At 39.9% G+C, this 27,034-nt stretch overlaps 6 protein-coding genes across 14 annotated transcripts in view; 4 read left to right on the top strand and 2 right to left on the bottom strand.

Moving 5' to 3' along the window:
• The first annotated feature begins 2,274 nt into the window (after positions 1-2,274).
• LOC117604058 (PRADC1-like protein) lies at positions 2,275-4,263 on the top strand. The gene is made up of 3 exons (XM_034323733.2): positions 2,275-2,677; positions 2,764-2,903; positions 2,961-4,263. The coding sequence occupies exons 1-3, from the start codon at positions 2,593-2,595 to the stop codon at positions 3,405-3,407; spliced, it is 672 nt and encodes a 223-aa protein (XP_034179624.1). The 5' UTR covers positions 2,275-2,592; the 3' UTR covers positions 3,408-4,263.
• On the bottom strand, positions 3,558-6,088 carry LOC117604051 (xaa-Pro aminopeptidase ApepP). Its single transcript, XM_034323719.2, has 6 exons — positions 5,948-6,088; positions 4,681-5,832; positions 4,282-4,608; positions 4,075-4,205; positions 3,826-4,001; positions 3,558-3,753 (listed from the first exon to the last, which is right to left on the bottom strand). Exons 2-6 carry the CDS (start codon positions 5,793-5,795, stop codon positions 3,631-3,633), a joined length of 1,872 nt encoding a protein of 623 aa, XP_034179610.2. The 5' UTR covers positions 5,796-5,832; positions 5,948-6,088; the 3' UTR covers positions 3,558-3,630.
• Positions 6,089-6,405: 317 nt separating this feature from the next.
• Positions 6,406-8,139, top strand: LOC117604057 (nuclear receptor-binding factor 2). Of its 2 annotated transcripts, XM_034323730.2 has the most exons (3): positions 6,406-6,534; positions 6,839-7,095; positions 7,170-8,135. In XM_034323730.2, exons 1-3 carry the CDS (start codon positions 6,511-6,513, stop codon positions 7,645-7,647), a joined length of 759 nt encoding a protein of 252 aa, XP_034179621.1. In that variant the 5' UTR covers positions 6,406-6,510; the 3' UTR covers positions 7,648-8,135. The 2 variants fall into 2 exon arrangements, with proteins under 2 accessions (XP_034179621.1, XP_034179619.1); XM_034323728.2 differs by lacking the exon at positions 6,406-6,534 and having other exon boundaries at positions 6,590-7,095; positions 7,170-8,139.
• A 201-nt stretch (positions 8,140-8,340) lies between these two features.
• Positions 8,341-11,688, top strand: LOC117604054 (tubulin alpha chain). Its single transcript, XM_034323723.2, has 6 exons — positions 8,341-8,670; positions 8,747-8,991; positions 9,271-9,498; positions 9,569-9,827; positions 9,892-10,044; positions 10,736-11,688. The coding sequence occupies exons 1-6, from the start codon at positions 8,494-8,496 to the stop codon at positions 10,991-10,993; spliced, it is 1,320 nt and encodes a 439-aa protein (XP_034179614.1). The 5' UTR covers positions 8,341-8,493; the 3' UTR covers positions 10,994-11,688.
• Positions 11,689-14,084: 2,396 nt separating this feature from the next.
• The window catches only part of Adar (adenosine deaminase acting on RNA), a 78,346-nt gene continuing 65,396 nt past the window's right edge, over positions 14,085-27,034 (bottom strand). For 2 of the 6 annotated variants that reach the window (XM_076690919.1, XM_076690920.1), the window contains 3 exons: positions 26,649-26,943; positions 26,398-26,588; positions 23,194-26,314 (listed from right to left, as the gene is read on the bottom strand). In XM_076690919.1, coding sequence (XP_076547034.1) covers positions 26,216-26,314; positions 26,398-26,588; positions 26,649-26,943 — 585 coding nt within the window. In that variant the 3' untranslated portion in view covers positions 23,194-26,215. Of the gene's footprint in view, positions 16,740-16,845; positions 18,946-19,025; positions 19,316-23,099; positions 26,315-26,397; positions 26,589-26,648; positions 26,944-27,034 lie in introns of those variants that run through there. The other 4 variants (XR_013063024.1, XR_013063023.1, XM_076690918.1 and 1 more) reach the window with 4 other exon arrangements.
• On the top strand, positions 16,061-22,998 carry jef (major facilitator superfamily domain-containing protein 6 jef). Of its 3 annotated transcripts, none has more exons than XM_034323713.2 (12): positions 16,061-16,200; positions 16,407-16,729; positions 16,894-17,455; positions 17,514-17,897; positions 17,974-18,095; positions 18,162-18,387; positions 18,451-18,585; positions 18,662-18,931; positions 19,038-19,296; positions 19,442-19,741; positions 19,823-19,888; positions 20,102-22,998. In XM_034323713.2, the coding sequence occupies exons 1-12, from the start codon at positions 16,117-16,119 to the stop codon at positions 20,110-20,112; spliced, it is 2,742 nt and encodes a 913-aa protein (XP_034179604.2). In that variant the 5' UTR covers positions 16,061-16,116; the 3' UTR covers positions 20,113-22,998. The 3 variants fall into 3 exon arrangements, with proteins under 3 accessions (XP_034179604.2, XP_034179603.2, XP_076547032.1); XM_034323712.2 differs by having other exon boundaries at positions 19,823-19,935; XM_076690917.1 differs by lacking the exon at positions 19,823-19,888.

The raw sequence follows: 27,034 nt of genomic DNA, 5'->3' as shown, positions 1-27,034 counted from the left end.
AGAGGGCCAAAAATGGTGCCTGGTTTAGTTCCTTTTTCCGAAACCAGATGGCGCTGATTCGACATCGAAATTTTAGTTCAGTTTTTTGCCGCGAGAGGGCGCTGTTTTTTCGAAATTTACTAACTTACCTTTACTTACCTTTACTCGAAGCAGTCTTCATAATATATTTATTATAAGGGATGCAGAGATGTAAGGAATGTAGGGATGAAAAGAATTAGGGATGTGACGGATGAAAAGAATGTAGGGATGAAAAGAATGTAGGAATGAAAAGAGTGTAGGGATGAAAAGAATGTAGGGATGATAAGAATGTAGGGATTTAAGGGATGTGGAGATGTAAAGGAACGAGGGATGTAAAGGAATTCCGCAGGGGTTCGGGGCTGGGGCCCCGGTCTCCTCTGCATGCGGCCCGATGAGTGCCGGCAACGGGTGTGGCCCCCTATGTCGGCGGAGTTTGGTACATGGCGGAGGGTTCAAAGGATCCTCCCTACCGCCCTAGTGTAGGCCACCGTGGTGGTTTTAGTGGGTAAAAATCCCACACTACCTCCGGCCCCTCCCCAGGGGGGCTGAAGGTGTCTTTCTGAAGATTTCCACCACGTTAAAAAAAAAAAAAAAAAAAGAGGGTATTTAAGGGTTGCAAGAATGTAAGGAATGCTGGGATGGAAGGAATGCCGGGATAGAAGGGATACTGAGATGGCCTTGGCCTATAATGAGGGATAAAATTATATAAATAACTGGAAAAAGTAAAATAAATGAGGTCCTCGGCTGAGACCCAGATGAGGGATATAATCATAAATGTTATTTCCCTTAGATGAGCTTATTTAATAAGCAAAAAAAATAAATGAAGTAAATTAAATAAACTCTGGAAAAAAATTATACCGGTTGTGCCTTCTTCATACGGTCCTGACTTTATCCAGGGGTGTTAGGAACCCCGCTGCGCCAATGTCGTCCTCTGCGTACCGACCTGATATCATATTGGGGTATTGAGGACCCCGAAACACCGGTGTCTATCTTTGCATACCAACAATATAGCATCCGGGGTGCCAGGGACCCCGAAACACCAGTGACTATCACTGCATACCGACCTATCATCTTGGGGTGTCAGGAACCCCGAAGCACCGATGACACTGTTTGCATACCGACATTTGGCATCCGGGGTATCAGGGACCCCGAAGCACCGGTGACACTGTTTGAATACCGACATTTGGCATCCGGGGTGTCAGGGACCCCGGAGCACCGATGACACTCTTTGCTTACCGACACTGCGCATTCGGGGTATCTGAGACCCCAAGTTATCGCTGACGCTGCACACCGACCTTATGCCACCGGGGTGTCAGGGACCCCGAAGCAAATAGCGAAATATAAGAACGGAAAACGAACAAATCTTGAAACTCACTTGTTCGGGATAGTGATGGATTTGAGCGGACCTAGCGAAATATAAGAACGAAAAACGAACAAATCGTGAAACTCACTTGTTCGGGATAGTGATGGGTTTGAGCGGATCTAGCGAAATATAAGAACGAAAAACAAACAAATCGTGAAATTCTCTTGTTCGGGATAGTGATGGGTTTGAGCGGATCTAGCGAAATATAAGAACGGAAAACAAACAAATCGTGAAACTCTCTTGTTCGGGATAGTGATGGGTACGACCGGATCTAGCGAAATATAAGACCTAAAAACGAACAAATCGTGGAACTCACTTGTTCGTGGTAGTGATGGGTCTGTAGCGGGGTCCCCGACACCCCAAGATAATATTTTATCGCTGCGCAGAGAGGTACTGTGGTTCCTGACACCCCAAGATGGTATCAGGTTTGTATGTAGAGAGTGCCACCAATGTTTCGGGGTCCCTGATACCCCGGTTGCCATAATGTCGGTATGGGAAGAGTATCATCTGTGCTTCGGGGTTCCAGACACCCCAATGGAATCAAGTCGATATGCAAAGCGCTTCGGGGTTCCTGACACCCCAGATAGATCCGGTCGGTATGTACAGAGCGCTACGGGGTCCCTGACACCCCAGATGGAATCAGGCCCGTACTTAGAGGGCACAACCAGTATAATAATCATCCTCTAATTTTTAGTTTATTTTAGAGGTGTTTATTTCAGCACCACGGGGAGTTGAAGTTCTCAGACTACTTTCCTTTACTTACCTTTACTTGGCGTTTCTCGAATCAGTGGCTGTATGTATTTTTTTTTTTTTTAACGTGGGGAAATCTTGCATAAGACCCCCCGCCGCCATCTCTGAGATTGTCAAATTCCTACTGACTAAAACCCCACAGCGACCAACACTGGCATTAAAGGAGGGTTCCGATACCTTATGTATATATATTACTCCGTAGCCCTCCACCCCTGTAACACTGGTGCCCGCCATCACGAGTGCCTAGCGTATGGCCGACAGCAGGGGTTGCGCCCGATGCTCGAGGGTGTACAAAAAGAGTGGACGTGCCTTGAGGCCGGCCGCGCATGCACAGTGGAAAAGGGGGAACTCGACTCTATAAATAAGTCGCTTAAATAAAACAAGTACTGATTGTTATGTTAGAAAGGTTGTTTTCTTAAGACATTTGTGGTAATGTCATTAAGAACAATGTGAATACTACAATGCGAATACAAAGAATAAAATTTGTTGGTTGTTTCCTCGTTCTCATTTCACTGAACGTTAAAATATCAAATGGGATTGGTGGAGGTTAGTGGAAAAGCAACAAATTAGGTTATACATAAACCATAATACATGTAACAACACTAATTCTTTTGTAACCGAACATATGTCAGGACATTCACTTACGTTTAAAACGAGAGGATCTTTTAGTGATACCAGTATTGGATCAGATGTATTTTTTGAAATCATATATCCTCCAGAATTGGAGTACACCTATAAATTAAGACCTGCTAAAGATTTTGGAGCTCCTTTTGTAAGTATCTTTAAAACGAATTCAAATATAATCAATTAAACTGTGTAATATTATTAGAATGCAAGTTTCTTGGAAGAAAGAATCCCTTTGGTTCCAACTGATCCTCCACATGGATGCCAGATAGCAAAGAATGCCAAGGAATTAAAAGGTAGAATAGCATTGGTTGAAAGAGGAGATTGTAGTTTTTTTGCTAAAAGCATAATGGCAGAAGAAGCTGGAGCAAAAGCTGTAATTATAGCAGATTATCATTCTTCCTCTATGGAAGAATCGATAACAAGTCCACTATGGGCTGACTATTACTATGTAGAAATGATACGCGACGATACTATCCCACCTTCAAAGACAGTAAACATTCCTGCTGGATTTTTGCTCGGTAAGAACGGTAAAATGATCCGGCAAACGCTACAACGTTTGAATCAACCTTTTGCCTTAATCAACATCCCAGTGAACTTAACTTACACTTCTTTAGATAAGTTACATCAACCACCGTGGTTGTTTTGGTGATCTTCAATAGAGTTTTGTATGAACTTTCGCATAATAAAACAAATGCGTTGACTTGTATTGTTAGAATGATGAAATCGTTATGAAAAAAGAAAAACAGAAAGAAAAATATATAAAATTAGTTGCAATGAAAGTAATTATATAAACAGTTTATTATGTATTGTAATAGTAAAAAAAAGAGAAAAGAAATGCAATTGATTAGAACTTGTTCTTTTAAAATTCATAGTTATTTCGAGATAGGTCGGGTCTCTTTTTGCAACCATTCAAGTGCTGGAGCATTTTCTGGTCCTTGTAATAGAGGCCTCAGGGTATTCCAACATCTTAGATGGTAATTATTTAGGTATTCGATCTATGGAAAAAAAAACGTTATAATTAATTATATGACGATAATCAAAATATAAGAAACAAATCGAATGTATACCTCATTATCTGTTAATAAGGAAAGATCAAGTAGCTTAGTATGTATAGGCACCAATGTAACGGTTTCAAAAGTAAGAAAGCCACGATTTTTGTGATTATAGGGTGTATTTGCCTTTACTACTAACTCTATATTTTCCAATCTAACGCCAAACTTTTCATCCTCGTAGTATCCTGGTTCTATTATTATCAATTATATTAATATCAATAGCGTATATGATTAAAAAAGTTGACAAATTCTTGTACTTTATACCGTTTGAAAGAAACATGCCAGGTTGTAAACCTGGATCATCAGGATATGGTCTCCAAGAAATACCAATTGGACCTTCGTGAACGTTTAAATACGAACCTACTCCGTGTCCCGTACCATGAAGGTAATTAAGACTGTAATTATACATTTAAATACGAATAAATAAAATATTTTCCATTTTATATGCAAAAAGATGATGTATATACATACCCAACACTCCATAAGTTCTCACGGGCAAGTGTATCAAGATAATTTCCTTGTACCATTAGAGGAAAAATCGAGGTCGAAAGACGGCACTGACCCTTGAATACTCTCGTAAAACATTCGCGTTCGAAATTTGTTGGGTTACCAAAATGTAATGTTCTTGTAACATCTGTAGTACCATCCCGGTATTGTGCACCAGAATCGCAAAGATAAACCTCTTTCTCTGTAATTGGTACATCAGTCTTTGGTGTTGGTAGATAATGGATTATTGCTCCATGGGGCCCAACTGAAGATATCGTCGGAAAGCTAAGCCCAACGAAATACTCCTGTTCCCTTTTAAACATACATTTAATTTTAATTTTTATTATATCCAGCCTGTATAAGTGTATATGGAAATTTTCTTACTTTCTAAAGTTTTCAAGTTGAGTTGCTCCAGATATCTCTGTAATAGTTTCCTTCTTATTTTTAATCTTATCTTCCAACCATGCAAAATACTTTACAAGTGCAACCGCATCTCGTATGTGAGCTGCTTTCATTCCTTCAATTTCAACATCATTTTTTACAGCCTTCATAATATTGATGGGAGTAACAGCAGTGTGCTTTTTTACTTCCCCACAGTCAGCATGTAATGCGTAACTAGAACCATTGCTTATCCATACTTTTTCATCATTTGTACATGAATTTGCGATTTCTTTCAAAAAAGTATGTATATCTTCATAGGAATGATAAACAACATTCACTTTTTCATCAACCAGTTGCTGTTGGGCCTTTTCGCTAAGCCTACTTTTATCAATAAATAAATGCAAATCATCCAATGTAAGAATAACGTATGCAAAGAAAACAGGATTATAAGGTATATCGGATCCTCTTAAATTCAAGATGTATGCTACTTCATCCAAAGCTGTGATCACAAGTGCTTTTACTTTGTTCTTATTCATTGTCTCTTTACATGATTCAACTTTTTTGCTTGCACTGCATCCTGAAAATTGCAATGGGTGAGGTACAACAACATTACCTGTAGCAGTGGACTGATCACTACCCCAAACTTTGTCAATTAAATTCTCTTCAAGAGGCATCAAACAATGACCAGCAGCAGTTAAACTGGTATGTAAGATTGCCCATTCTGTATAACTCATTAAATTAGCATCTGCCCCAACAGTAGATTTAGGAGGTAAATTAGAAACCAACCATGCAGCTCTTGTTGGAGTGTCCAATGAACCTTCTCTCATAAGTGTCCATGCTTCTGGTGGATCAAATTCTGCTAAAGCTTGCATGTAGTATCTTCCATCTGTCCATAACGAAGCTTTATGTGGTGTAATAACTGCAGTACCAAAGGAACCAGTAAAACCACTTATGAAGCGGAGTCTTTTATCGTGTTCTCTCAAATATTCTGACTGATGAGCATCATCCGAATTTATAATTAAAGCTTGGAGACCTTTTCCCTTGATACCACCTACTTGAACAGCTTCCATTAATCCCCTAAGTTTAGCTAACTTAATTGCACCACTTGTTTGTGCCATATTGATGTTTTTAAGTTCTTCAATATCTTGCAATATCCTAAAATCATATTATTTTCATGTAAAAAATTATATCAATATTTACTTCAATAAATTTACTAAGTTATTTCAATTTGATACATAGAAAAACATAAAAGTTAAATACACTCACATACCTGTAATGTATATAAAATTACATGCGGTTAAATTTCAACCACTTTGTGCTACGTGTTGCGAATTCTAATCTGGCTTATCGCAACGTCTTAATCTTATCAAACATTTTATGAAAATATCGAACAATTATTCTTACTTCAAATATGGAATATGAAATACAAATTTAATGCTACAGATTAGATATAGCTGAACTCCCTCCGGGTTTCCCTCTCTTTCTATTTACTCGTTTTATATAGGTTGTAGCTTGTGTTCCGGATACCACATTAAATATCTTGATATTTGTCGGTAATTGTCGGTAAATACGATTTCTCGAAAAACTTGAGATGCAGAATGGGCACCGAAAAGGAGAAGCCCGGAATAAGTCATCTGGATAGAATCCTCCAAATTGGATGGTGACCCAGAAATGTATTACTCGTTTGTGATCTCAACTTCTATATCTATATGTCAGAATCCATTAAAGATTTTCAGGTTCGATCGGTACATGCGTCGTTAGCACGCCATAACAGAAAATAACCCACATGTTGCCTCTCTGTTTTTGTTCTGTCACACGATCAGCTGATCAACTATGGAGACTTCAATCCTGAACGCGGTAAGTGTTACTTTGTTTTCTTGAATGCCTTATCATTATGAATGACTAATAATCTTATTTTCATTAATAATTTATGCGTGATACAAGTGTTTCTCATCGGTTATGTATATGTTCGTTTACGCAGATTAGACGATTCGGTTTTGTAAAAACATGCGACTGTGCTAGCTACGTCATATTGTTACCAAGTCGTCGAATGTCATTTGTTAACTTTACGCTTACTTCTTTTTTCATTTTTTTATATATAGTTTTTGATTTATCTTTTTATACAGGCATTGATAAAACATTTTTCTTTTCTCTATCAAAGGCACACGAAAGACAGAGAAGAGCAGAGGCACTGTTACATGAAGGACGTTTCGAAGAAGCAGCCAAGTGTCACGAAACAGTGGCTAGTCTGTTGGGAGAAGCACATGCACAACTTGAATCTGGTTTTGTTCATTTAAAGACTTCTAATTTATCTAGTCAAACTCCTCCAACTGTGATTACTTCTTTTCATTCGCTGATTACTTTAGAATCTCTTGCTCTTCAGCGTGATTATCATAAAAGACAAGCTGCTGTAGTTAGGTAAGCAAAAAGAACTTACAACCAACTATATTATGCAAATCACTAATTATGATGCATTAATAAACATTTTGTAGAATGAAACAAGCACAATATGAAGAATATAAAGCTACTTTGGAAAATCAAAAAAGAGAAATTCTTTGCAAGCAAGCACCAAAGCAGCTAGAAAAGGATACCGGTGAACTGATATCCGATAAGTTTGATGGATCCTTACGACAAGCTATATACAGGACAATAGAAGAGCAAGACAGCCTGTTGACCTTAATTTCATTACCAAATAACAAGGATAAAGCTTTTAAACATCCAAAAGATACAGGCACTGTTATTGAAGAGCTTAAAACTGTTAATTGTCAATTACGTTGCCTCGTTGGTAGCTTGTTAAGTCAATTGGAAACTAAAGAGGCGGAGGTGCGTCAGTTAACTGAACAGCTTCGTGCAGCATCCGTTAATCCTAATGACGAAACTAGATTAGACAATGCGCATTCGTTGCGACTGGCACCTTTGCCACCTTTAACTCCCCTTGAGATGCCTCTGTTTGACTTTACCTCGACGTAGAACATTTCAGAACACGCGTTCCAATTATTCATGTTACAGGACATAAATATTATACATAAAATTGAAGGATCCAAGTTTGTAACAGTACAAAAGTTAATGTAAAAAATTGTTGTAGTATTTAGCTTCTTGCTAAATATGATTTCAAAGTTCAAGTAATATTACAATCAACATTTTGTATCATATAAAAGGAAAAAAAAAATATGTTCTAGCATATGTAACCCTGACACGTGTTAGCACTTATTTTTACCGATTCATTCGAAGGGATCAAAATACATATCAACATAAGTGAATACATAAATCAAGCGAATGAATTGTAAATTAAGATACTGCCATTCATGTGTTTGTAGGCAGAGGTAAATAGGGATACCTCTATTGTAGAATTATACAGTGGCGGTAAAAACCTGTACATAACTGTTGTTAATTGTAACTGCAGTACAATTGTGTGTTAATTCGTTTAGACGTAATTATTAGGTACATAAAATGCGTGTAACAACTTTTATTACATATTGTGTTCTGTTGTACAATAAACATCTATTGAACAAATAACGTGATTTGTTATTGCAATAAGTTCCAAGAACCCTTTCAATTTCCTCTACAGTCATCGATTATTATGAAAAACTTGACGTTCTCATCGATAAATGAACATATTCAGTACTGTTTAGACTCATCATTCTGACAAATTTATACAAAAATGACTCGTAAAAAGTTAGGATAAAAAGAAAAAAAAATATGTAAAGAGGGTGAAGTAAATTTTGCACGTAAACTATTATCAGGATATTCAAATCATGAAGTTGCTTCATCGTGAAAGGAAATTTGCAGGAAATTTTTGATCTGGAATATGGTTAAATGATGGATGAATCAGGTCAGATAATAACAATCTTTATAGGACAGGCTGGCACGCAATTAGCAAGCGCCTGTTGGGAATTATTCTGCCTAGAACACGGGGTAGGACCAAATGGCTGTATTCGTCAGGGTTATTACCCCATAGACACTTCGTTTTGCACATTTTTCGCAGAAACGCAAGTGAGCGGGAAGCAAATAGATTTTTTACAAATAATTTTTCAAAACAAAAAAAAAATAAAAAATTAACCGACCTTAGGCAAGAAAATTGACCCCAAGAACGTTGATCGTCGATCTAGAGCCCACTGCGATTGATGAGATTAGAACAGGCACCTACAGGAAGCTGTTCTCTCCGGAATCATTGATCTCTGGAAAAGAAGATGCGTCGAACAATTACGCGAGAGGATATTATACCATCGGTAAAGAGGCGATCGATCTCGTATTGTATCGCGTTTGCAAACTATGGGAATCATGCTCGAAACCCCGTGGATTCATGGTGTTTAGGTAAACTTTGGTACAGGTCAGCACTGTGACCAGTGGGCAACGAGCCAAAGAGGGCAACAGTAGTAAAGAGAAGCCTGAAGGCAGTGACCTAGCTACTCGAGGAGGCTTTTTCTTATTTTCTCTTCTGTCTTCGGTGTTCAATTTCTATTCCCAGCACGTACTTGTTGCCCTTAGGCTCGAGCGGCAAGTCCGATGCCTATTTTACACGGCCATTCTTACCCTAATTCCTCCTTAGAGGATCCCGCATCACCGAGTACTATAACTATACTAATTTCCTAGGTCACTTGGCGGTGGTACCGGAAGTGGTTTCGCCACTTTGCTGTTACAACGTCTAATGCGGGACTATCCTAAGAAAATCACCCTAGATTTTGCCATTTACCCATCCCCCAATATCTCCACCGTTATCGTCGAACCGTACAACTCGATTTTTACCATAGACAGTAGCCTAGACAGCGCTGATTGTTGCTTCCTGATGGACAACGAGGCTCTGTACAATATTTGCACAAGGTACAAGAAAATCTGTATCCACCGCGTATCTCTGAAGATCGATCATTAACGCGTGCTGTCTTCTAATTAGAAACTTGGACGTAGACTGCCCAACGTATACGAATCTAAATCGACTACAGGCTCAAGTAGTTTCGAGCATCACAGCCTCGATGAGGTTCGAGGGAGCTGTGAATCTGAGCCTCCAAGAACTCCAAATGAACCTGGTGCCTTATCCAAGGATTCATTTCGCCCTGGCTACCTATGCCCCGTTGATCTCTGCTTCTAAGGCTATGCACTCGGACATCACCACGCAACAGATCACGTACGAGTGTTTCGAGCCATCTAACCAGGTGCTAAACGAAACGTTTCACGCGTTCTTGAAGCTTATTTCTCACTTATTCGTTCAATTTCCAGATGGTAAAGTGCGACCCGCGTACAGGAGCTTACACGAGCTGCTGTTTGCTATATCGAGGAGACGTGAACCCGAATGACGTAAATAAAACGATCGCTTCCATGAAGGGAAAGAAATCGATTCGCTTCGTCAGTTGGAGCCCGACAGGGTTCAAGGTAAGTTTTCCATAGACGACGTTTCTTCTTCTTTTCGTTAACACTAACTGACACTCTGAAACCATTGAAAATTCCATCAAGTATTACTTTTGTCTTCACAAATCTTATGTACGTTATCTTTAACACGTTCGCGACGGGGTGTACCACCGGTAGTACATTCTTGCCTGTCCCATGGGACGGTGTTACATAAACTATTATCGCGTCATAGCATTTAAATAACTGATTATTGTAATTAAGAAATTTCAGGCCCCGTCGCGAACGTGTTCAAATATTTCATTATATTTTTATCCACAATTTCAAGTATCTAATACAAGTATTTCCAATTGAGTAAGTCAAAGAATTTCTAATAGTATGAGTGATGGATTCCTATTGAAATTCAAGCGTCACCCATATATGAGTGACGTGGCGTTCAAAGTGTTAACCAATGGACAAAGAATCATCCCGATATTAAATTTATGGATAATCACGAAGTGATGCAGCGAATCTGTGGCTATTAACGTTCGTTCGTTAGATAATCAAAACATATTTTGGTTAGAACGATGAACTGTAAATAGAAAGACTGAACTTTGGCAATGGGTGATGCAACGAGTTTGTCTAGACTCGCATTGTTGTGCGATTTGTCAGAAAAGAAAGTAGACCATGTCAATCGACGTAGTTTCTTCGAGACTGAAACCTGCTCTTCAACTTTCAGGTAGGAATTAATTATCAACCGACGACCACGGTTCCCGGCGGAGATTTAGCAAAATCGAAAAGAACAGCGGCAATGGTCGGCAACAACACAGCTGTTCGATACAATTGGGGGATGTTGGCTCGTAAATTCGATTTGATGTATCAGAAGAGAGCTTTCGTTCATCACTACGTAGGGGAAGGTATGGAGGAAAGTCTGTTCCAAGATGCGCTGAACAACATCGTAACTTTGATAGACGATTACAAAGAGGTCGAAAAGTGAACGAAGGGATACACGTGTGTTCGAATCGTATTCACCTTGCAAGAGGGGAAGAAGAAACGAAGAAATATAGCTACTGTACGAGATAAGAGAGAGAGAATCAGGAAATAAATGATAAAGAGGGAACGGCAGACTTCATGGCACCGTTCTTCATTAATCACTCTCGACATGGATAAAAAATCACGTATCTCTCGTCTGGAACTCGTAAAAAGGCGCGTGTTCAAAATTACCTACGATTCACGTAATAATGCGTGTCTGATAACAAACGATGCCTGGTAATTCCGAGCGATAACGACGCGTCACCACCTTTGTTCTGGGTGAATAATTACATCTTTACTCTGCTTATCGGGAAACGATCAAAGTCCGAAATAGAATTAATCGCGAGGAATCGTACCTGTCCTGATAAAGATTAATCGCATTGGTAAATGACATCTAAAACAGATGTACAGATCGAGGAAAATCCACAGAAAATACGGTACTTCAGGCGTGTCAACGAAAGAAGAGATACTCGAAGGAAGAGCAAAGATAGACAACTGCGTTTCGTATCAGGATCGACGATCGCCTATCGCGATCACGTCGTTTCTTTTTCACTCATCTCTTCGATGTCACGAAAGTTTCACGTGAATCCACGCGACTTTCGCGCGTTACCCCCATCGTCCCGGAAAGTATCTTATCCGACACATTTTTGACTTACGTAGAACGACCGTACGGCCCCGATTGACCCGTGGCTCGTCAAACAAATTTTCCATCGGCATCTTTTACTCTTCTTAAGTACAAGTGTCCTGACGTTTCGAATTATCTGAAAAGATGAGTTATCCTTCATTAGTTATCATTTCGTAATCATTTTCCTCGTCTATTAGTTTCACTATTACCCTATTTCTATCGTCTGGCTTAATTTTAGAAACATCGTTTTTCCTTGTTTGTCATGAGCTTTGGAGAGGCGTGTGTTTGCATACATGCAAGAGGATGATTACTACTTTTCTCCTAGACACAATGGTAGACGAGCTGGCAACGTTCCTCTTCGTGTTTTCTGTAATCTTGTATCACAGTGAAAAATTATGAAACGAAGTGTAGACAAATGTTTAGATAGATGAATAAAAATTTTAACCCACTTTCCTGAGAATCTGACAATTTTCAAGTAATGAACTTTGAGTTTAAGATGCAAATAAGAATTGTACGAAGTCTGGGTCAAGCCGGAGTTTGGGGGGTCGTGCACCTCTTGGAAAACTTTTGACACGATGAATAAACATAAACAAATGGCGTGTCAATATTGTCGTAAGAAGCAAAGTACATCTGGATGATGCGAAACGTTATCACCTCTTGTCGGGGGAGTTCCTTTTTTTCATCCATCGTATCAATGTTAACGACGTGTCATCGCACGACTTACGCATTATTTTCCATCTACACGCGTACATTATATGTACGTTTACACGGTTTAACCTTGATCGTTGAGTTGTTATCTTGACGAACTTTGATTTTGTTAATTCGAATAGGTGGAAATCGTACATCAACAAGACGAGGCAACGCCGTTTTCTCGTGATTTTATTTACAAAACCAGCTTTGATATCTGAATGTATTTCACCGAATTAATTTTTATTTTTATTGGTGACGAGATGCTTGGAGAAAAAGACGCACGAGCGTTATTGAAAACATTCCATGATCGAGGAAAAAGATACGCTCGAGAAGGTCTATCGTGTTTGCTGGATCAATTTAGATCACCTGATCAAGGAAAATCTTGAAAAGCTTGTTTCGTAATTTTCAAGGAAAATGATATCGTTTTAAGAGAGGATATAAACACCTCCTACGTTGTTTTGCCAATTGAATTTCTGAAATTAAGATGAAAATTGCAACACCGTGTTTGGTTCCTTCCAAAAGAGGGATTTCCCAATTTCTTTACTAACTTTCCTGTAATATGAAGATCTATCTAGTTTACCCTAAACAACAATTCTAATAACAAGTGGTAACATTGAAAGGGTTAATCAGAAGGTTGCTCTATCCGTGCGCTGATCCGTCCATCAGGAATTGCGCCACAATGGCTGGCAGCTTATCAAAACTGGTATGGGCGAGTATTCGATAAGGTTGCATCGAGAGGTAGGCGAAAGAGTAGGAGAGGATGAAGCGTATCTAAATCTTGACTTTTTGACACGTTCTGAAAAATGTTCCACCCCTACCACCGACGGTTCCCATGCACTGCTCGTGGATTCGGTGTACACGATGAATGACGCGACCATTCTTCTTATCACCAGACCCCGTGACGTCGACTTTATCGTATAAATTATCCACGGAAGGAGGTCCGTTCTTCAGTTCAGCTTTTCTCCTCGCATAATTGCGAGGCGAGGTACAACTACCGCAAGACATTTCTTCTTGTTATACCATCAATTTACTTCCACTTAACAACATAGAATTTCACGATTCTATTACAACAAACTAGTCTCTCTCAGTACACTTCAATCAACAGAAAACAAAGGTAAGCACTTCTATTTGAATATACTTTCCTCTTTATTCTCATTTCAATTTTGAGATGTTTCCTTAGCTTTGGATCAATGTATCTTCCTTCTTGGTAATTCACCATCAAAGGATTCATTTTTTCAATTGAATACCTGAGGGCATATCTATTTCCAACCCTATGCACACCCCAATTTTTAATACTTTTAAAGGTTCCTCGTTAAATTTCTTTGTTATTTTCTTTCTAGATGTTGATCGGTGGAGCAGTAAGTTACGTCGCTGGAAAGCAGGCTGTTCGTACAGTGTACTGGCGAACAGCGAGTAATGGTCGTTTGTTGAAAACAGCGAAGACCTGTATGTTCCAAGGACCACCCGACCCTGCACTCTCTTCAACGTCCGCTGCCTCATCGTTCAAAGGCCACTCACACATGGAGCCTATATCGAAGGAGATCTTCAATCACCGGAATTAGGTGACAAATCGACATGACATTGGAACCAAAGAAACAATGGGACAAAAAAGGGGGCGACGGTGGGAGAGATCCAATATGTCCTTGGTGCAACGACCACGTAGCCTTTGTACATAATTATCAATTTAAGTTAATTCCACTCACTAAATGAGTTAATCTGTAATTAAATTAAGTCAATTAAGTTAATTGTTCGTATGTATGCTGTTCGATAACGCTGTGTGAACCAATGAATAAAGTGAATATTTATTTTCTATAGAAACGAGGATTATTTCTTTATCGATATTTACTTGTTCACCATAAAGTTGCTAAGTTTCTTCGCCGGCCATCTCGGTGTCAACGAGTGTATCTTTTAACGAGAAGTAGTAGATTAAGGGGTCTAGATGAGACGCACCTCTCACCTTTAAGCTGCGAATTTTCATAGCGTGAACTTTGAAATAAGGTCAAATTGGTTTTGCGTCATTGCCGGGTTAGAGAATAGAACGCTCTCATTCGAAATCGTCGCTAGAGATGATAACGATTAATCGGACAAACGATTCGTTGCTTCTTTTGCTCGAGTTTTATCGTTCGTGTTCTCGACGGACCGCCGGTGATACAATACAATCTTAACTTTGTTCGCGAGGTCAATTCGACCTATAAGAGAATCATTAAAAATATCACCTGGATTTCAGTGCAATTGCAAAGACGTTCCGCGAATGCGTTTCTAGATATAAAAATAAAAGCTTAACGAGAGAAGATAGATTTCTCTCGGGGTTAACGAGGAGATAGCGTGCCGATTCTAGTAAAAATCCATGCTCCCTCGTTAAACCGATGAACTTGCCAGATCGAGACATTAACGATTATCAGGAAAGGAAATTGCAATCACGCACACGCACCGTGGCCGTGTGATGTTATGCGAATCGACGATACGGTTTAACAGGATGCGTAATTCTTTAACCGTGTATCATCTGAAAGCACAACATATGAGAAAGAATGACATTTTCTTTCCGAACCGCGACCTATCGTTCGCAGAGATTTCTCTAAGTAAAGTGGAAACTTACGCTGACGTCAATGCTACGGTTCGTTTCTGTCAGGCTCCTTTGGACCCTCTCTCTCTTTTAGCTTCGATCAACCCTCGGACGACAGACCGTCGAGATTATTAATTTAACTATCGGAATTTCACGATTCGCTCATCTACGCTGTTCGAGGGTTAATCACCTTACGCCAGAGTCATTTGGAAACTTTCAATTCATTTGGATGAGAGCGAGGGAGGATTGCGGGTCAAGGTCTTCGACATTCAATGTTAATTGGCATAGACAGGGTTTCCTCAAACGCGCTTCCGGAGGCTATTCTATACGCTAAGGGAAACTTCTTATATTTAACTCGAGAAACAACGTTGCAACGGCTTTCGAAATGAAAGCAAATCGAAATATTTTCTTCCAATTTTCCTCTCTGTCCCCTCAATCGATGGCGATCTAATTAATTATCCTAAAGCGAAAGAAATGGAGGAAGTAATCGTACACGTGAACTTACGAACGGTGATGCTCAAAAACCGGATATCCGGCTTGTGATCAACTGCGCAAGAACGGCGGAAGAACGAGGGTTGGAGAAAGTGGAGGCGGTGATTCTAGCAAAAGATTTGAGTCGCTACCAGAGAACTGTACAATTCTTTTTTTGAAACTTCCTGTAGAATCAAATAAGAAAAAATGTCACAGAATTCAATACCGGATATGTAGACACGAATGCGATAAAAGAATTCAGATTATAATTCTTTAAGTGAATCATTCTCAAAATTTCTCATAAATCATTAATGTTCTAAACACGTTTGTTAATACTCTCTAAAATTGATTGATGTCATTAAGTCGCATATTCGCGGGAAGTAAATTGTTCGCTAAGTTAAACGGGATAGAGTGGAACAGCCATCGCTAGTCGATCGAGTGAACAAGGGGGTGTAGATTGCGCGGGCGCACTGTCAGGACTATCGATTTCGCGAGCAAAAGGTGCCACACGGTTGGCCATCGATTCGACGCTCGTCTAAAAGGATTGTAGCTGGTGATTCCCAAAAGACGAGAGGACGGTTCGGTCGAGGAATTGCTCTCCGATCCGCGAAACAAGCACCGATTCGACGAATCGGTCAGAGGGTTAGATCCGTGGACGTTGGATAATTGTTACGTGCGTGTCCGTCCACGAAAGACGAAGAACGGAAGGGGCTAAGGAAGGTAGACCTCGACCCTAGTCATGCAGAACTATGGACACGAAAACTACGATTATGGGTCTATCGAGGGAACCTCGCAACAGGCAGGCGGTAGATCGTTACCACAGGTAGTGATATGGCCATTCGATTCATTTCCCTTTCAAAATTGTCAAGTTTCAATGTTTCAAAGTGATCCTAGATCATCATTTAAAGTTCTTGAGATTCTTCTAAACACTAGGTATTCTCTGTTAATCGAAGTGTTACACTTGAGTAGTTGATTTATGGAATTACTTAATTATATTCGAAGCGATTATTAGTTGACCATTAACCACAGGTACCAGGTGCTCGACCCATGGTGGATCCCGAGGCCCAAGGCGAGGTCGACCCTACCTTGTATCCGCAACCAAAAGAGGCGACGCATAAGATTCGTGGCAAGAGCGACGTGATCGAATACCTGTTTGGTTCTGTCGATCAGGAACTTCTCACTGTGAAAACCTTTTATTTTTTCTTCTACTCGGCCTTTGGCTCCCTCTTTCCTTTGATGGGAGTCTACTTCAAGCAGATGGGCATGAACGCCGGTCAATGTGGTCTCTTGATGGGACTTAGGCCCTTGGTCGAGTTCCTCAGCGCTCCTTTCTGGGGCTCGCTAGCCGACAGGTGATCCACTCTGTACATATAACTTCGTAGTTAGAAAACACTTTTCCATCGCAATCCACCCTCGCGTGGGTGTGTTTCATTTCCCCTTAGATCGTCGAAGTAAACAACTTCGTTACCTTCCACGTCCTAGAAAGAATCCAATAAAAGCTCCACCCGTTTTGCAGATGGCAGAAAGGTAAGATGATGCTTCTAGCATCTCTTTCCTGCTGGATTATCTTCACCCTTCCTCTGGCCTTCATGCAACCACCGGCCACGTCCTGCGTGGTTTTACGCAACAACACCGTCTACTTGGAATCCCCGAATCCCAAAACTAGGATAGTCAAGAGATCGACCAATTTCGATGAATTTTACCATCGAGGCGACAACCATTGCCTGGAAGTAGCCGCGAACGTCGTGTTCGAGAGGCTGCGTAAAAACGACGACACGATAGACTCGCTGAACAGGTTGCTTTCGCAACCTAACAAGACTTCCTCGACGAGCAACGTCAGAAGGAACGATCGAAACTCCATCCATAAGAAAACTGAGGATCTGAATAATAATAGGATTCGAAGAGAAGCTTCGATAGAGAGTACGAGCACCGAGGAGAGCCCTATAGAAGATCTCAAGTACAAACAGCTGGTGTTCGAAGAGAACGCGAACGATCCTGAAGCCAAAACCATCGATTTCGAGACCCTCCAAAGGAGAAACCGTCCAGCCGACGTGCTCGAGTACAAACGTTTCCTTAATGTAAGTTTTGCGCGCACCAGTTGCCATCGGAAACGGTGATCGAGGCTTTTTGTTGCAGAATCAACCCCTGGACGATGGAACACCGCCGAAGAAGGCGTACACTCACACGAAAACCAGAGCGAAACCTCCGCCGATGAAAGTTATGGTGAAGCGAGACACCAGTGACGAAATAATTAAAGATAATCAAATTCTGTTCGAGTCTAGTCAACCATGGTCCACCATAAAGACTCCACGGAAGCTGACGTTAATGGACGACGAAGAGATGGATAAGGACAAAGATGAGGATGCTGTTGACGTGCCACTGGTCAGGAGTAAACGTTACGTTTGGGTGCCACATTCTGGAAAAAGTCCTCACTCGGTTTCTTATGCTGCGAATTACAACGAAAAAGAAAATAAGGGCTGGGTAAAGCCACTCTTCAGCTCCATTGTCTATAGATTGCCGGTATAAATCATTCTATCGTTTACAATCATCTCTCTTTAGTTTGATAATTGGATTAACCGAGGAATATTGTTTGCAGGACATTCAAAAAACCTTCTTCTTACTGTTACTGTTAGTGATAGTTGGAGAATTCTTCTCAGCTCCAGCGATAACGTTGGCAGATTCAGCTGTCATTACTTTGTTAGGCGAGGATGCGGACAGGTAGAGAGTTTCTTGGACAATGGATCCTTGTCTCGGTTATTATAATTTAATTTTTCTTGATTATAGATATGGTCACCAGCGAATGTTCGGTAGTTTAGGCTGGGGTCTAGCCATGTTCTTCGTTGGTATCGCTTTGGATCACAGTACCGCCTTCTCCGAGCATCCATGCGGTCCTGACGCCAGGGAGAAGAATTACACGATCTGTTTCGCGATCTTCAGCGTCCTGATGGGCGCAGCATTGATCACTGCCACGCAAATCAATTTCAAGTACGATGTGATCGAATCGGAACCGGTAAGTGATCGCATAGAGGTTCAAAACAACGTGGAAATATATTATATTCCAATTGTTTCATAGGAAGTGATCAAACCACCTGCTGAACCAACCAGAGAAGAACAACTGCAGAGCCAACTGTCTCAACAGTTGAATCTTCCTAGTCTTCAGGATTCATCGGCTGCAGTGAATCCAAAGCCTCAACCTCCAGAGGGCAAAGTACTAAGAACTGACCACTCTATTTACATTCGTCCTTCGATCGTTTTCTTTAAAAGCGTCCCTCTTATCGTTTCAGACAAAAATGTTCGCTCAAACGATGCGGGAAATCCCAGAATGGGTGACCGTGTTGAAGCAATTCAAAGATTTGAAGTGCGCCTCTTTCCTCTTCGTCGCCTGGTTCATGGGTTTCGGTATCGGCTTGATCTTCACCTTCCTGTTCTGGCACCTCCAGGACTACGGTGGCACACCCACCTTGTTTGGCGTTGCTTCTGTGATAAACCACGTCTCTGAGATATTCGCCTACTTCTTCAGCTTCAAGTTGATCCGTCAGATCGGTCACGTGAAGGTAGTACATCGTATCTGATAAGGGTAGAATCGCGAAAGGGCAATGTAAGAGAACCGTGACTATTTTATGTTTCCACGACGAAAACGATACGTACATTTGCTTTCAGGTGTTGTGCATGGGACTAGGTGGTAACGTGATCCGTTTCCTCTACATATCCTGGCTGACGACACCATGGTGGGTTCTACCTTTCGAATTCATTCAAGGAATAACCCACGCCGCTGTGTGGGCCGCGTGTTGCAGTTACATTTCGCACAACACACCATCACACTTGCGCACCAGCGCCCAAGGGGTTCTTCAAGGTATACATCATGGTCTTGGCAGGGGATGCGGTGCCGTTATCGGTGGCTTGTTCGTCGATGCATACGGTACGTCCTCTTATCGATTCTAAAGGAAAAGATACAAGAAATCAGATATCGATTCGATTTAGAATATTCACGAGGGATCGGGCTATTATTAGCAGGGTATCATTCTTTCCAACGACCCAATTGTCATAGAGAGGGTTTGTTTCAGGAACGACCGCGACGTTCAGAGCGTACGGCCTGATCTGCCTGGTGGTTCTGGGTGGTTTCGTGTTCATCAACTTCTACAGGAAGGATACGGGCTTCGTATCGGACCTACCACCAACGGAGGATCCGCATCAGGTGGCTGAAGCGACGCATTTGGCACCGCACGGAGTACCTAGCAACGCGATTCCTCGTGCCCTCAGCTCTACTCGCCTGCACGAGCTGGGTAATCAAGACTACCAGGCAAACACGAGGTACCAAAACAGGCTTCAACCTACTGACGGTCCTAACATCGGTACAAATGGAGGTGAGTTATCATTTTCTTATCGCTCTGTTCAGTTAATCGAATCCCGTTAATTTTACTACGATCCTCCCCCACACCTTGCAGGCGTGGTGAACCCAACGAATCCATTCCTGAACGGTGGAGGCGGCGGTGGAGGTGGCTATAATTACGGTATGACTGGCAAAGGCGAGGACGAGTATATCCGTAGGAGCTTCCAGGTTTAGTAAAATCATTCTATCTAGAACGTCCACGAGATGACGACGTTTGTTGAAACTTCTACGCAATACTCTCTCTTATATTTCTTTATACATAATGTACCTTTTCATTTTCGAATTTAGAACGTAATGATTTTTCTAATCGAACATTATCCTTTCTTCTATACAGCTCTACAATGAAGTGATCAGCAGAGAATTCGACCTGATTAAACCACCGCCGATAGTAACCCACCTACACGCTCAACAACCATGCACCAACCCCTTCCATCAGCACGATTACGAGTGGTAACAGTCCGGGATGTTCGATCCTACTTGAAGAGATCAGGATAACGGGAGATGCTGATCAGATCACGGGAAACTGATCTGAAGAACCAAGAATCGAGCAGGACCAGACTCGAAGAGACGGAACATTTTTTACTCGGTTACCAAAAAGCAAACCCTAGAAACTTCGCGGTACCCCGTCGATCAATCATCAGACTGAATCGATGAAACGACGATTCTAACGTGCCTGGATCACTGAGATGCTCTCACAAATTACTCTCAACGCTTTGACGTCAGTTTCGTGACTTTGGTACGTGGATTTTTTTTTAAATGATAAATCTATCGGTAGCCTCTGATCGGGAATGCGTGCAATTGATAAGGATCGATATCGATCGAGGGGGTATCGAACGGTTTCTGTATAAAACGGGGAGATTGACGTCTATGTCGCGTAGAGGATCGAGTTTCTCGACGAGAATAGGCGCGAAACGAAATAAATACCATCCGATCGATGTATTTTACTAGAAGTGAGAATAGGATGTACAGCGGGGAGAGCGGCGGTATCTTTCGTGACTATCAATCTATCTACATAGTATACCTGACACGTGTAGTAAGGCACAACACGATCTGCGGGGTCGCTTCAACGAAAACATTTATCCTATTTAATGGACTTGCATTTCACGGTGTCGTTTGGGCGTTTCTTTGTCGATTAACGAATATGAACACGATGAGATTAAGAACATAAAGAGGTCTGAGGATGAGCTGATATTCGGTGTTTGCAATGGAAGTCTGGAGGCCTGAAAACCTCAGGGATTCTAATACTGTTCTTAGCGTAGAAATTGACGAAAGGGATGAAACTCAAACGATGCCATGTGCCCTGATGCAAGCAACTCGATGTATTATTGTGTATCTACGTGCGATCGCGTGTTCTGCTTCTCTCGTTTCATCGTGATTCTGGGTCACACGTCTATATCCACTATCCCTCTCGGCGTAAGAATCGAATTAGGCTGTCGACGGAGGTCGTCGACGATATCATTGTAAATACTTATCTTCTATTTCTCTCTCTCTAACTCGCGTGTGAATATTAGAATTAAAAAAAAAGAAAAAAAAAAATATGAAAGCCCTGTTCCTTGTTCTCGTTCACCGTTATTTTCTGTTTCTAGGATGAACGTTACTTGTTGCGTGTTATATCTGTAAAATGTTTCACTTGTAACCGTGTAGTCTATTCGAGTATAGAGCTCGTCGAGGTACTCTCTTATCGTTTAAAGCAACCACGTTTCTTGCGTGAGATAGGTGTATAAATATTGTTGAAACTGAGAGATGATGATTAAATCGGATTCTTGATCGAAAGCGGAAACGAGGATACTCGCGAAGGGAACCTAACTCCTTGCACGCCTGACCGGAAAGGAATCGAAGCTTTTGTTTTGAAGGAAACCGAGAGGAAAAATAAGAATATACGATTCGTGTTTATTGGCGAAGAGTTTTCAAATCTCCAAGTTTCCAAACATCCAACTTTCCAAGCTTCCAAATTTCGTAAAGAAAGGAAATCCTTCTGAATACCCTGGATTCGATTCGATTCGGTTCGGTGGGTGAACTAAGCCTAAACGAAGCAGAATCTCGTTTTCCGAGGCACAAGCTAGATACTTTAACACCTTATCGACGACTGACATCCTTTAGTATCAAACTGAAATTACAAAAGAAAACGTCCCATATGAATACTCGTCAACAGCCTCGTCGATAGAGTGTTAATCAGAGTTCAACCTAAAAGAAGATAAGACATAGGCGTCGTATGCAACCGAGTGCTTTAGCTCAGTATTGTTATATAAAATACAACTATATATATATATATATATTTAATCGTAAGAGTGTGGATCAGAATGAATTCGTGTCTAAGGGTGCGTTTCAACAACCACCCTGGATTAGTTTTCGAGGACATCTTCCACCGAAATCGAGCATAAACTTAGGGAAATATAACGAGCATGAAACGAACAGATAATCATAATGATCGGAAGAGAATTTTCATCGGAACCAGATGGAAATAAAAAGAGATTCAACAATGTACGCACTCATACCCGCCTTGACCATAAAATCATTAGCCGTCGATATTAACCGATATTGTTCTGAAAGCTTCTAGTGTTCACGTTTTCTCGTGTCCCTATTAATTATTGTGAAAAACTACTTTCAACAGAGAAATGATGTTTCAACTACAATTACTCAAAAGTCTTCCCTAACATTTACACGAAACCGCATAATTTTTCGAAAATAAAAAAAAAAGATATTCTCAAGAAAAAGTACCAAAAGCAGAAAGACAACGATCGAAGCCGATAGAATGGATGCTGATTTCAATTGCACCACTTCTTTTCACTCAGAACAAACAAAGAATCCTATATTCGTAATAAATCAAGGGACTTGATAAAAATGATATTCGGCGAGGAACACATCCGGCGAACTTGATACATATCATATAGCTGTTAAGTTACAAATCGATGTAATTATCCGAGGAAACATCGTTTCGCATGTGGCTTTTTCGTTCAGCCTCGTGTCATCGACAGATAATGTTATCTTTTTTTTTTTTTAAGAGAATCTTGCTCGATCAAGACTGAAATGTAGTTTAACACGTTCGCTGTCGAGCCTTACAGATTGATCGAGCACGCGATATCGAGTGACTGACAGCGAAAGCGTTAATGAATTCATTAGGATGGCTTGTCGGAGGATTCATGTGCGAAACGCGATAACGATAGCTGTACTATAGGTATAGCATTATTGATAGACAATTAACAGAGAAATATAATATACGGTAATAAAATGTAATTAATATACAGTTTGAAAAAAAAAGAAGCATTAAGTGTATTGAATTTCCCTATCTTTAATCGCAGTATACTTATTTCAAAATAAAACTGGCTGTATGAATTACGAAGGACATTAAGGATTAAAGTTTTTAATTTAATGTATAGAACTTTCATTCCATAATAAGAAAGAGAACATTCTATTGAATTATGTACAATTATGTATATGTTACACCATTGATCAATTACTTTTGTACACCAACCACAGAAATTGCCAAGGAGAAAAGAAGAGATAACGTTTAGCTTTGTTTATTGGAGGCACCAAGCAACATTACAGATCATGCACTTTATGCGATAAAAAATGAAATGAAAGAAAAAGAAGAAAATATATTTTTATTTTATTTACATATTTCATGCAAACGACGCAATTATCGGCTGTAAGTTTCAAGTAAATAAATTTTCTTGATTTATATAGGATGCGAGAAGAATCGTGTGGGTCAAGATTAACACGAGCAACACTTGGTAAATAAAGGTTTTATTCTATTATTCTTCTTGCCTATCGATTTACTTATTTGGACAAAATTACGACTAGAGGCACTAGTCAAGCTTAAAATCTAGCTGAACTACGAGAAATTCGTAATTTAATGCTCGATGTTCTCTATAACTAAAACGTTTCTTTTTTTTCTCCGAATACACACACGGTTTCAGAGATGAGAAATCGGAAATCGTGTTGTAGCTGACTAGATCTAATTGATAATTAAATAGTCGCTAATTATTAGCTCACTCGAAAAATTCTTTTATCACTAAAAATGGTGTTCTCTATCGTTTATCGATCAGTGTTCAAGTGATTTGTATATAAAGTGTGTACGTGTATGTATATGTATTTTATAACGCGAGAACGGTTTATTAAAGATACGTGAAGATTACGGAAGAGTCAAATAGAAAAACCGATGCGACTCGTTCTCTTTCTTATTCTTCTACATTAATAAAAACGCTATCCTAAGAATGTAAAATACTGGCGGCTTTTACCTTATCATGAATTCCCTACGAATAATGTGACGTGGAAAAAAATTGATAAACACGTGTCCGAGTCTATTTACCTCTATATGTATCACGTGTTTCTGGTAATTCTAGTAATTAACACGTTAGCTACCACAGTGGAAGAAATCATTGCTACTATTTAAATCAAAATTCATTCTCAATTAAAGCTTTCCACTTGCTACTTTCTGTTATTTAAAATTTATTTTTATAATTCCATGGCAATCAACGTGTTAACTCTTATTTTTATCACTCTCCTGTGTACACAATGATGTACACATAAAATAATTGCATCGTTCAGCAATTAACGCAGTCGTGCTATATTTACTGGTAAGATGTTACGTTCTTTATTTGTAATCGATGAAAATTGAATAAATACTGCATGTGTAATGTAACATGAGACTGCATTATTCACCGTATTAGTTAAATATTGGATGATAAGCGTAAGCGGGAAAGAGGCGGTTCACAATAACTTGCATTCAAACTTATTTAGTTAAGAAAGCGCCACGAAAAAAACTCGTTAATAGATCACAGTACGTATTAAATGCAATTATTATGCTTCGAAGAATTTTCCATTAAGTAACTAAGCGAACATCGACTGAATTTAGCCTCCTACCATTGGCATTATGCTATTTGGTATCCTTTCCTTATTGGCACAAATATATATGTTTACCGTATTCTTTGAATCGTTGTACAAAACCAGAATGAAGACAAGTAATATAAATAAGTGAACCAAAAAAGAAAGGCAAAAAACTTATTCCTATCGGTAAGTAACGTTCAAGAAGCTTATGATAAACCTAAATTCAATAACTGTACCCTACTGAACTAATACTTCTTTCACAGAAGTGATTGCTTTCTCTAACTATACATCGTGTGTAATTACATATGTATATATAGATGCGTGTGTGGGTGTATATATAATACTTCAAATGAAATGAATTTTTGCACAATTGTTGTTTCTCACGCAAAACTGGACCGACACCGGGCAGTGTGTCATTACGGCAGAATCGCATTAATTGTTATAATACTGGCACAGTGAGGCAATGATCTTAGGACTCTCTAAGCTATTAATAATAATGTAATTCTACATTCATCTATCGGACTCATACTTTCACGCTAATTGCTCTTGAATTCATGCATACCGTCACATTTGCTCTCTATTAAAATCAATTTGATAACAACATCGAACTGTCGAGGGCTGATTCTTCGTTAACGATACTATAAAACTAACGTAACTCACTACTTGACGAACGATCAAAAAATATATATATAAATATATATATATATATTTAAATGAAAACGAGTTATGAAAAGATTGTATCGCGCCGACAAGCAACCAATTCCTGTCTCTCCTTTCGTCGAACTTTGCAACGAATCACACGTATTAATTTTTCGCACGATTATTCTTATATACTTGGTGTCACAGCCTTCAGGGATGTAACTTGACGCGCGTTTTTATCGTTACTATTATCTCTAAATTAGCTTAGGAAAAAATACTGCAGGCACGAGTCAAATCTCGACGTGTTATTTCGATTTTAATCTTTTCTTGTACGAACGACTTGAAGTAACTTTACGTATATGTATATACCAAGGTATTTTATTCTTTTAATTTTACGTTAAAATATCACTACAAGAACTTCTTTTGATAATAAGATTGATCGATGGATATGTATCGAATTATTTCTTCGTAAAAATTTTTTCGATTCCAATGACTGATCGTTTGAAGGAAACATTTAAGTTCACTACTACGTACTGATTAGGAAAGGAGATCCTTTCCCGTTCTTCATGTTCACAGTCGCGACTACGTTCTATAAAAAAATGGTCGAAATTGACGTCGTACTATAATAGATTAAGATTAAAATTCGAAGTATCGAAAGTGTTACGTTTAAATCCTATATTTAAAACTGAGCAACTATCGAATCGTAAAACCTTCGACGGCTCGAAGACAAAATATCCTCCTGGAGATAGAAAGAGGCTTGTCTTTTTTTTCTACTTTTATACACTCTGAACACGATGCATAATGCGACAAACAGCAAAAGCAAACCTGCGTGGGGAGATCCTACGATTTATGCTTTACTGATGCCGCATTCTGCCGTATCATAACACGCTGAACGAGCGATCTAGTTTGCAGTAGGAACTACATAATCTGCCACCCGAAACTCTGTTTCATTTGTCGAAATCTTATCGTTACTCTGACCTAGTCAGATATCGACCTCAAACATATCTTGTTCGATCGGTTTTTTAACCCAACTCCCAAGATGTGCCTTTACGAAAGCTTCCTTCAATTGATGCTTGGCAAGCTGTTGCATAGAAAAATTAAACAAAATAATAATCGGCGCAATTTGTACACAACGGATAACGTGAATATCCCACGAGTACTTACCGAGTAATTTTGCACGGATGACTTCGCATCTAAATAGTGACGACACTGATTCTTGTCAGCGTCGTCGATGGTTTCCAGTTTACCAAGTAAGTTGTAAAACCTTCTGAAAAGTCCTTGCTTCGATATTCTGGAAGGCTTACCCAATTCGTCTTTCCCCGTTGTGCAGTTTATTACCTCAGCGTCAGATTGACCTGAAAAACGCGTGAAATTATAATAAAGGTTCTATAAACGCCTTTTAAACCACCACGTACCGATTGTCCAATTAACGCTATAATTAGGCGCTTTCCCGGGTTGTCTTACTTCGGAAGATGTGATTAGACTCATTAATGGCTTATTAAGCCTGTACGGTGGCGGTAGACCTTGAATTGTGTTTTCGATACGCCCGCAGACCGCTCTATACATATGACTTGGGTTCAATAGACTGCCAAGAACGATGCTGTGGAAGTAAATTGGCTCGATGAAGTGGCTTAGAAGTGCACCTTGCACACCAAGTACGTTCCACCGAGCTATTTTGTCCGAACACGACATCGTCAGCAGTCTTTGGCCCTATAAGTTGAAGTAAACGTTTGCGTATGCGAATGTTTGCACAAAAAAAAAACAACAAAAAAAAATTTGATGGAAACTGTTTTTCTATTGC

This window comes from Osmia lignaria, chromosome 11 (genome assembly GCF_051020975.1).
Source record: "Osmia lignaria lignaria isolate PbOS001 chromosome 11, iyOsmLign1, whole genome shotgun sequence".
NCBI classification, from domain to species: Eukaryota; Metazoa; Arthropoda; class Insecta; order Hymenoptera; family Megachilidae; genus Osmia; species Osmia lignaria.
This window is presented reverse-complemented; position numbering and strand designations above follow the sequence as displayed.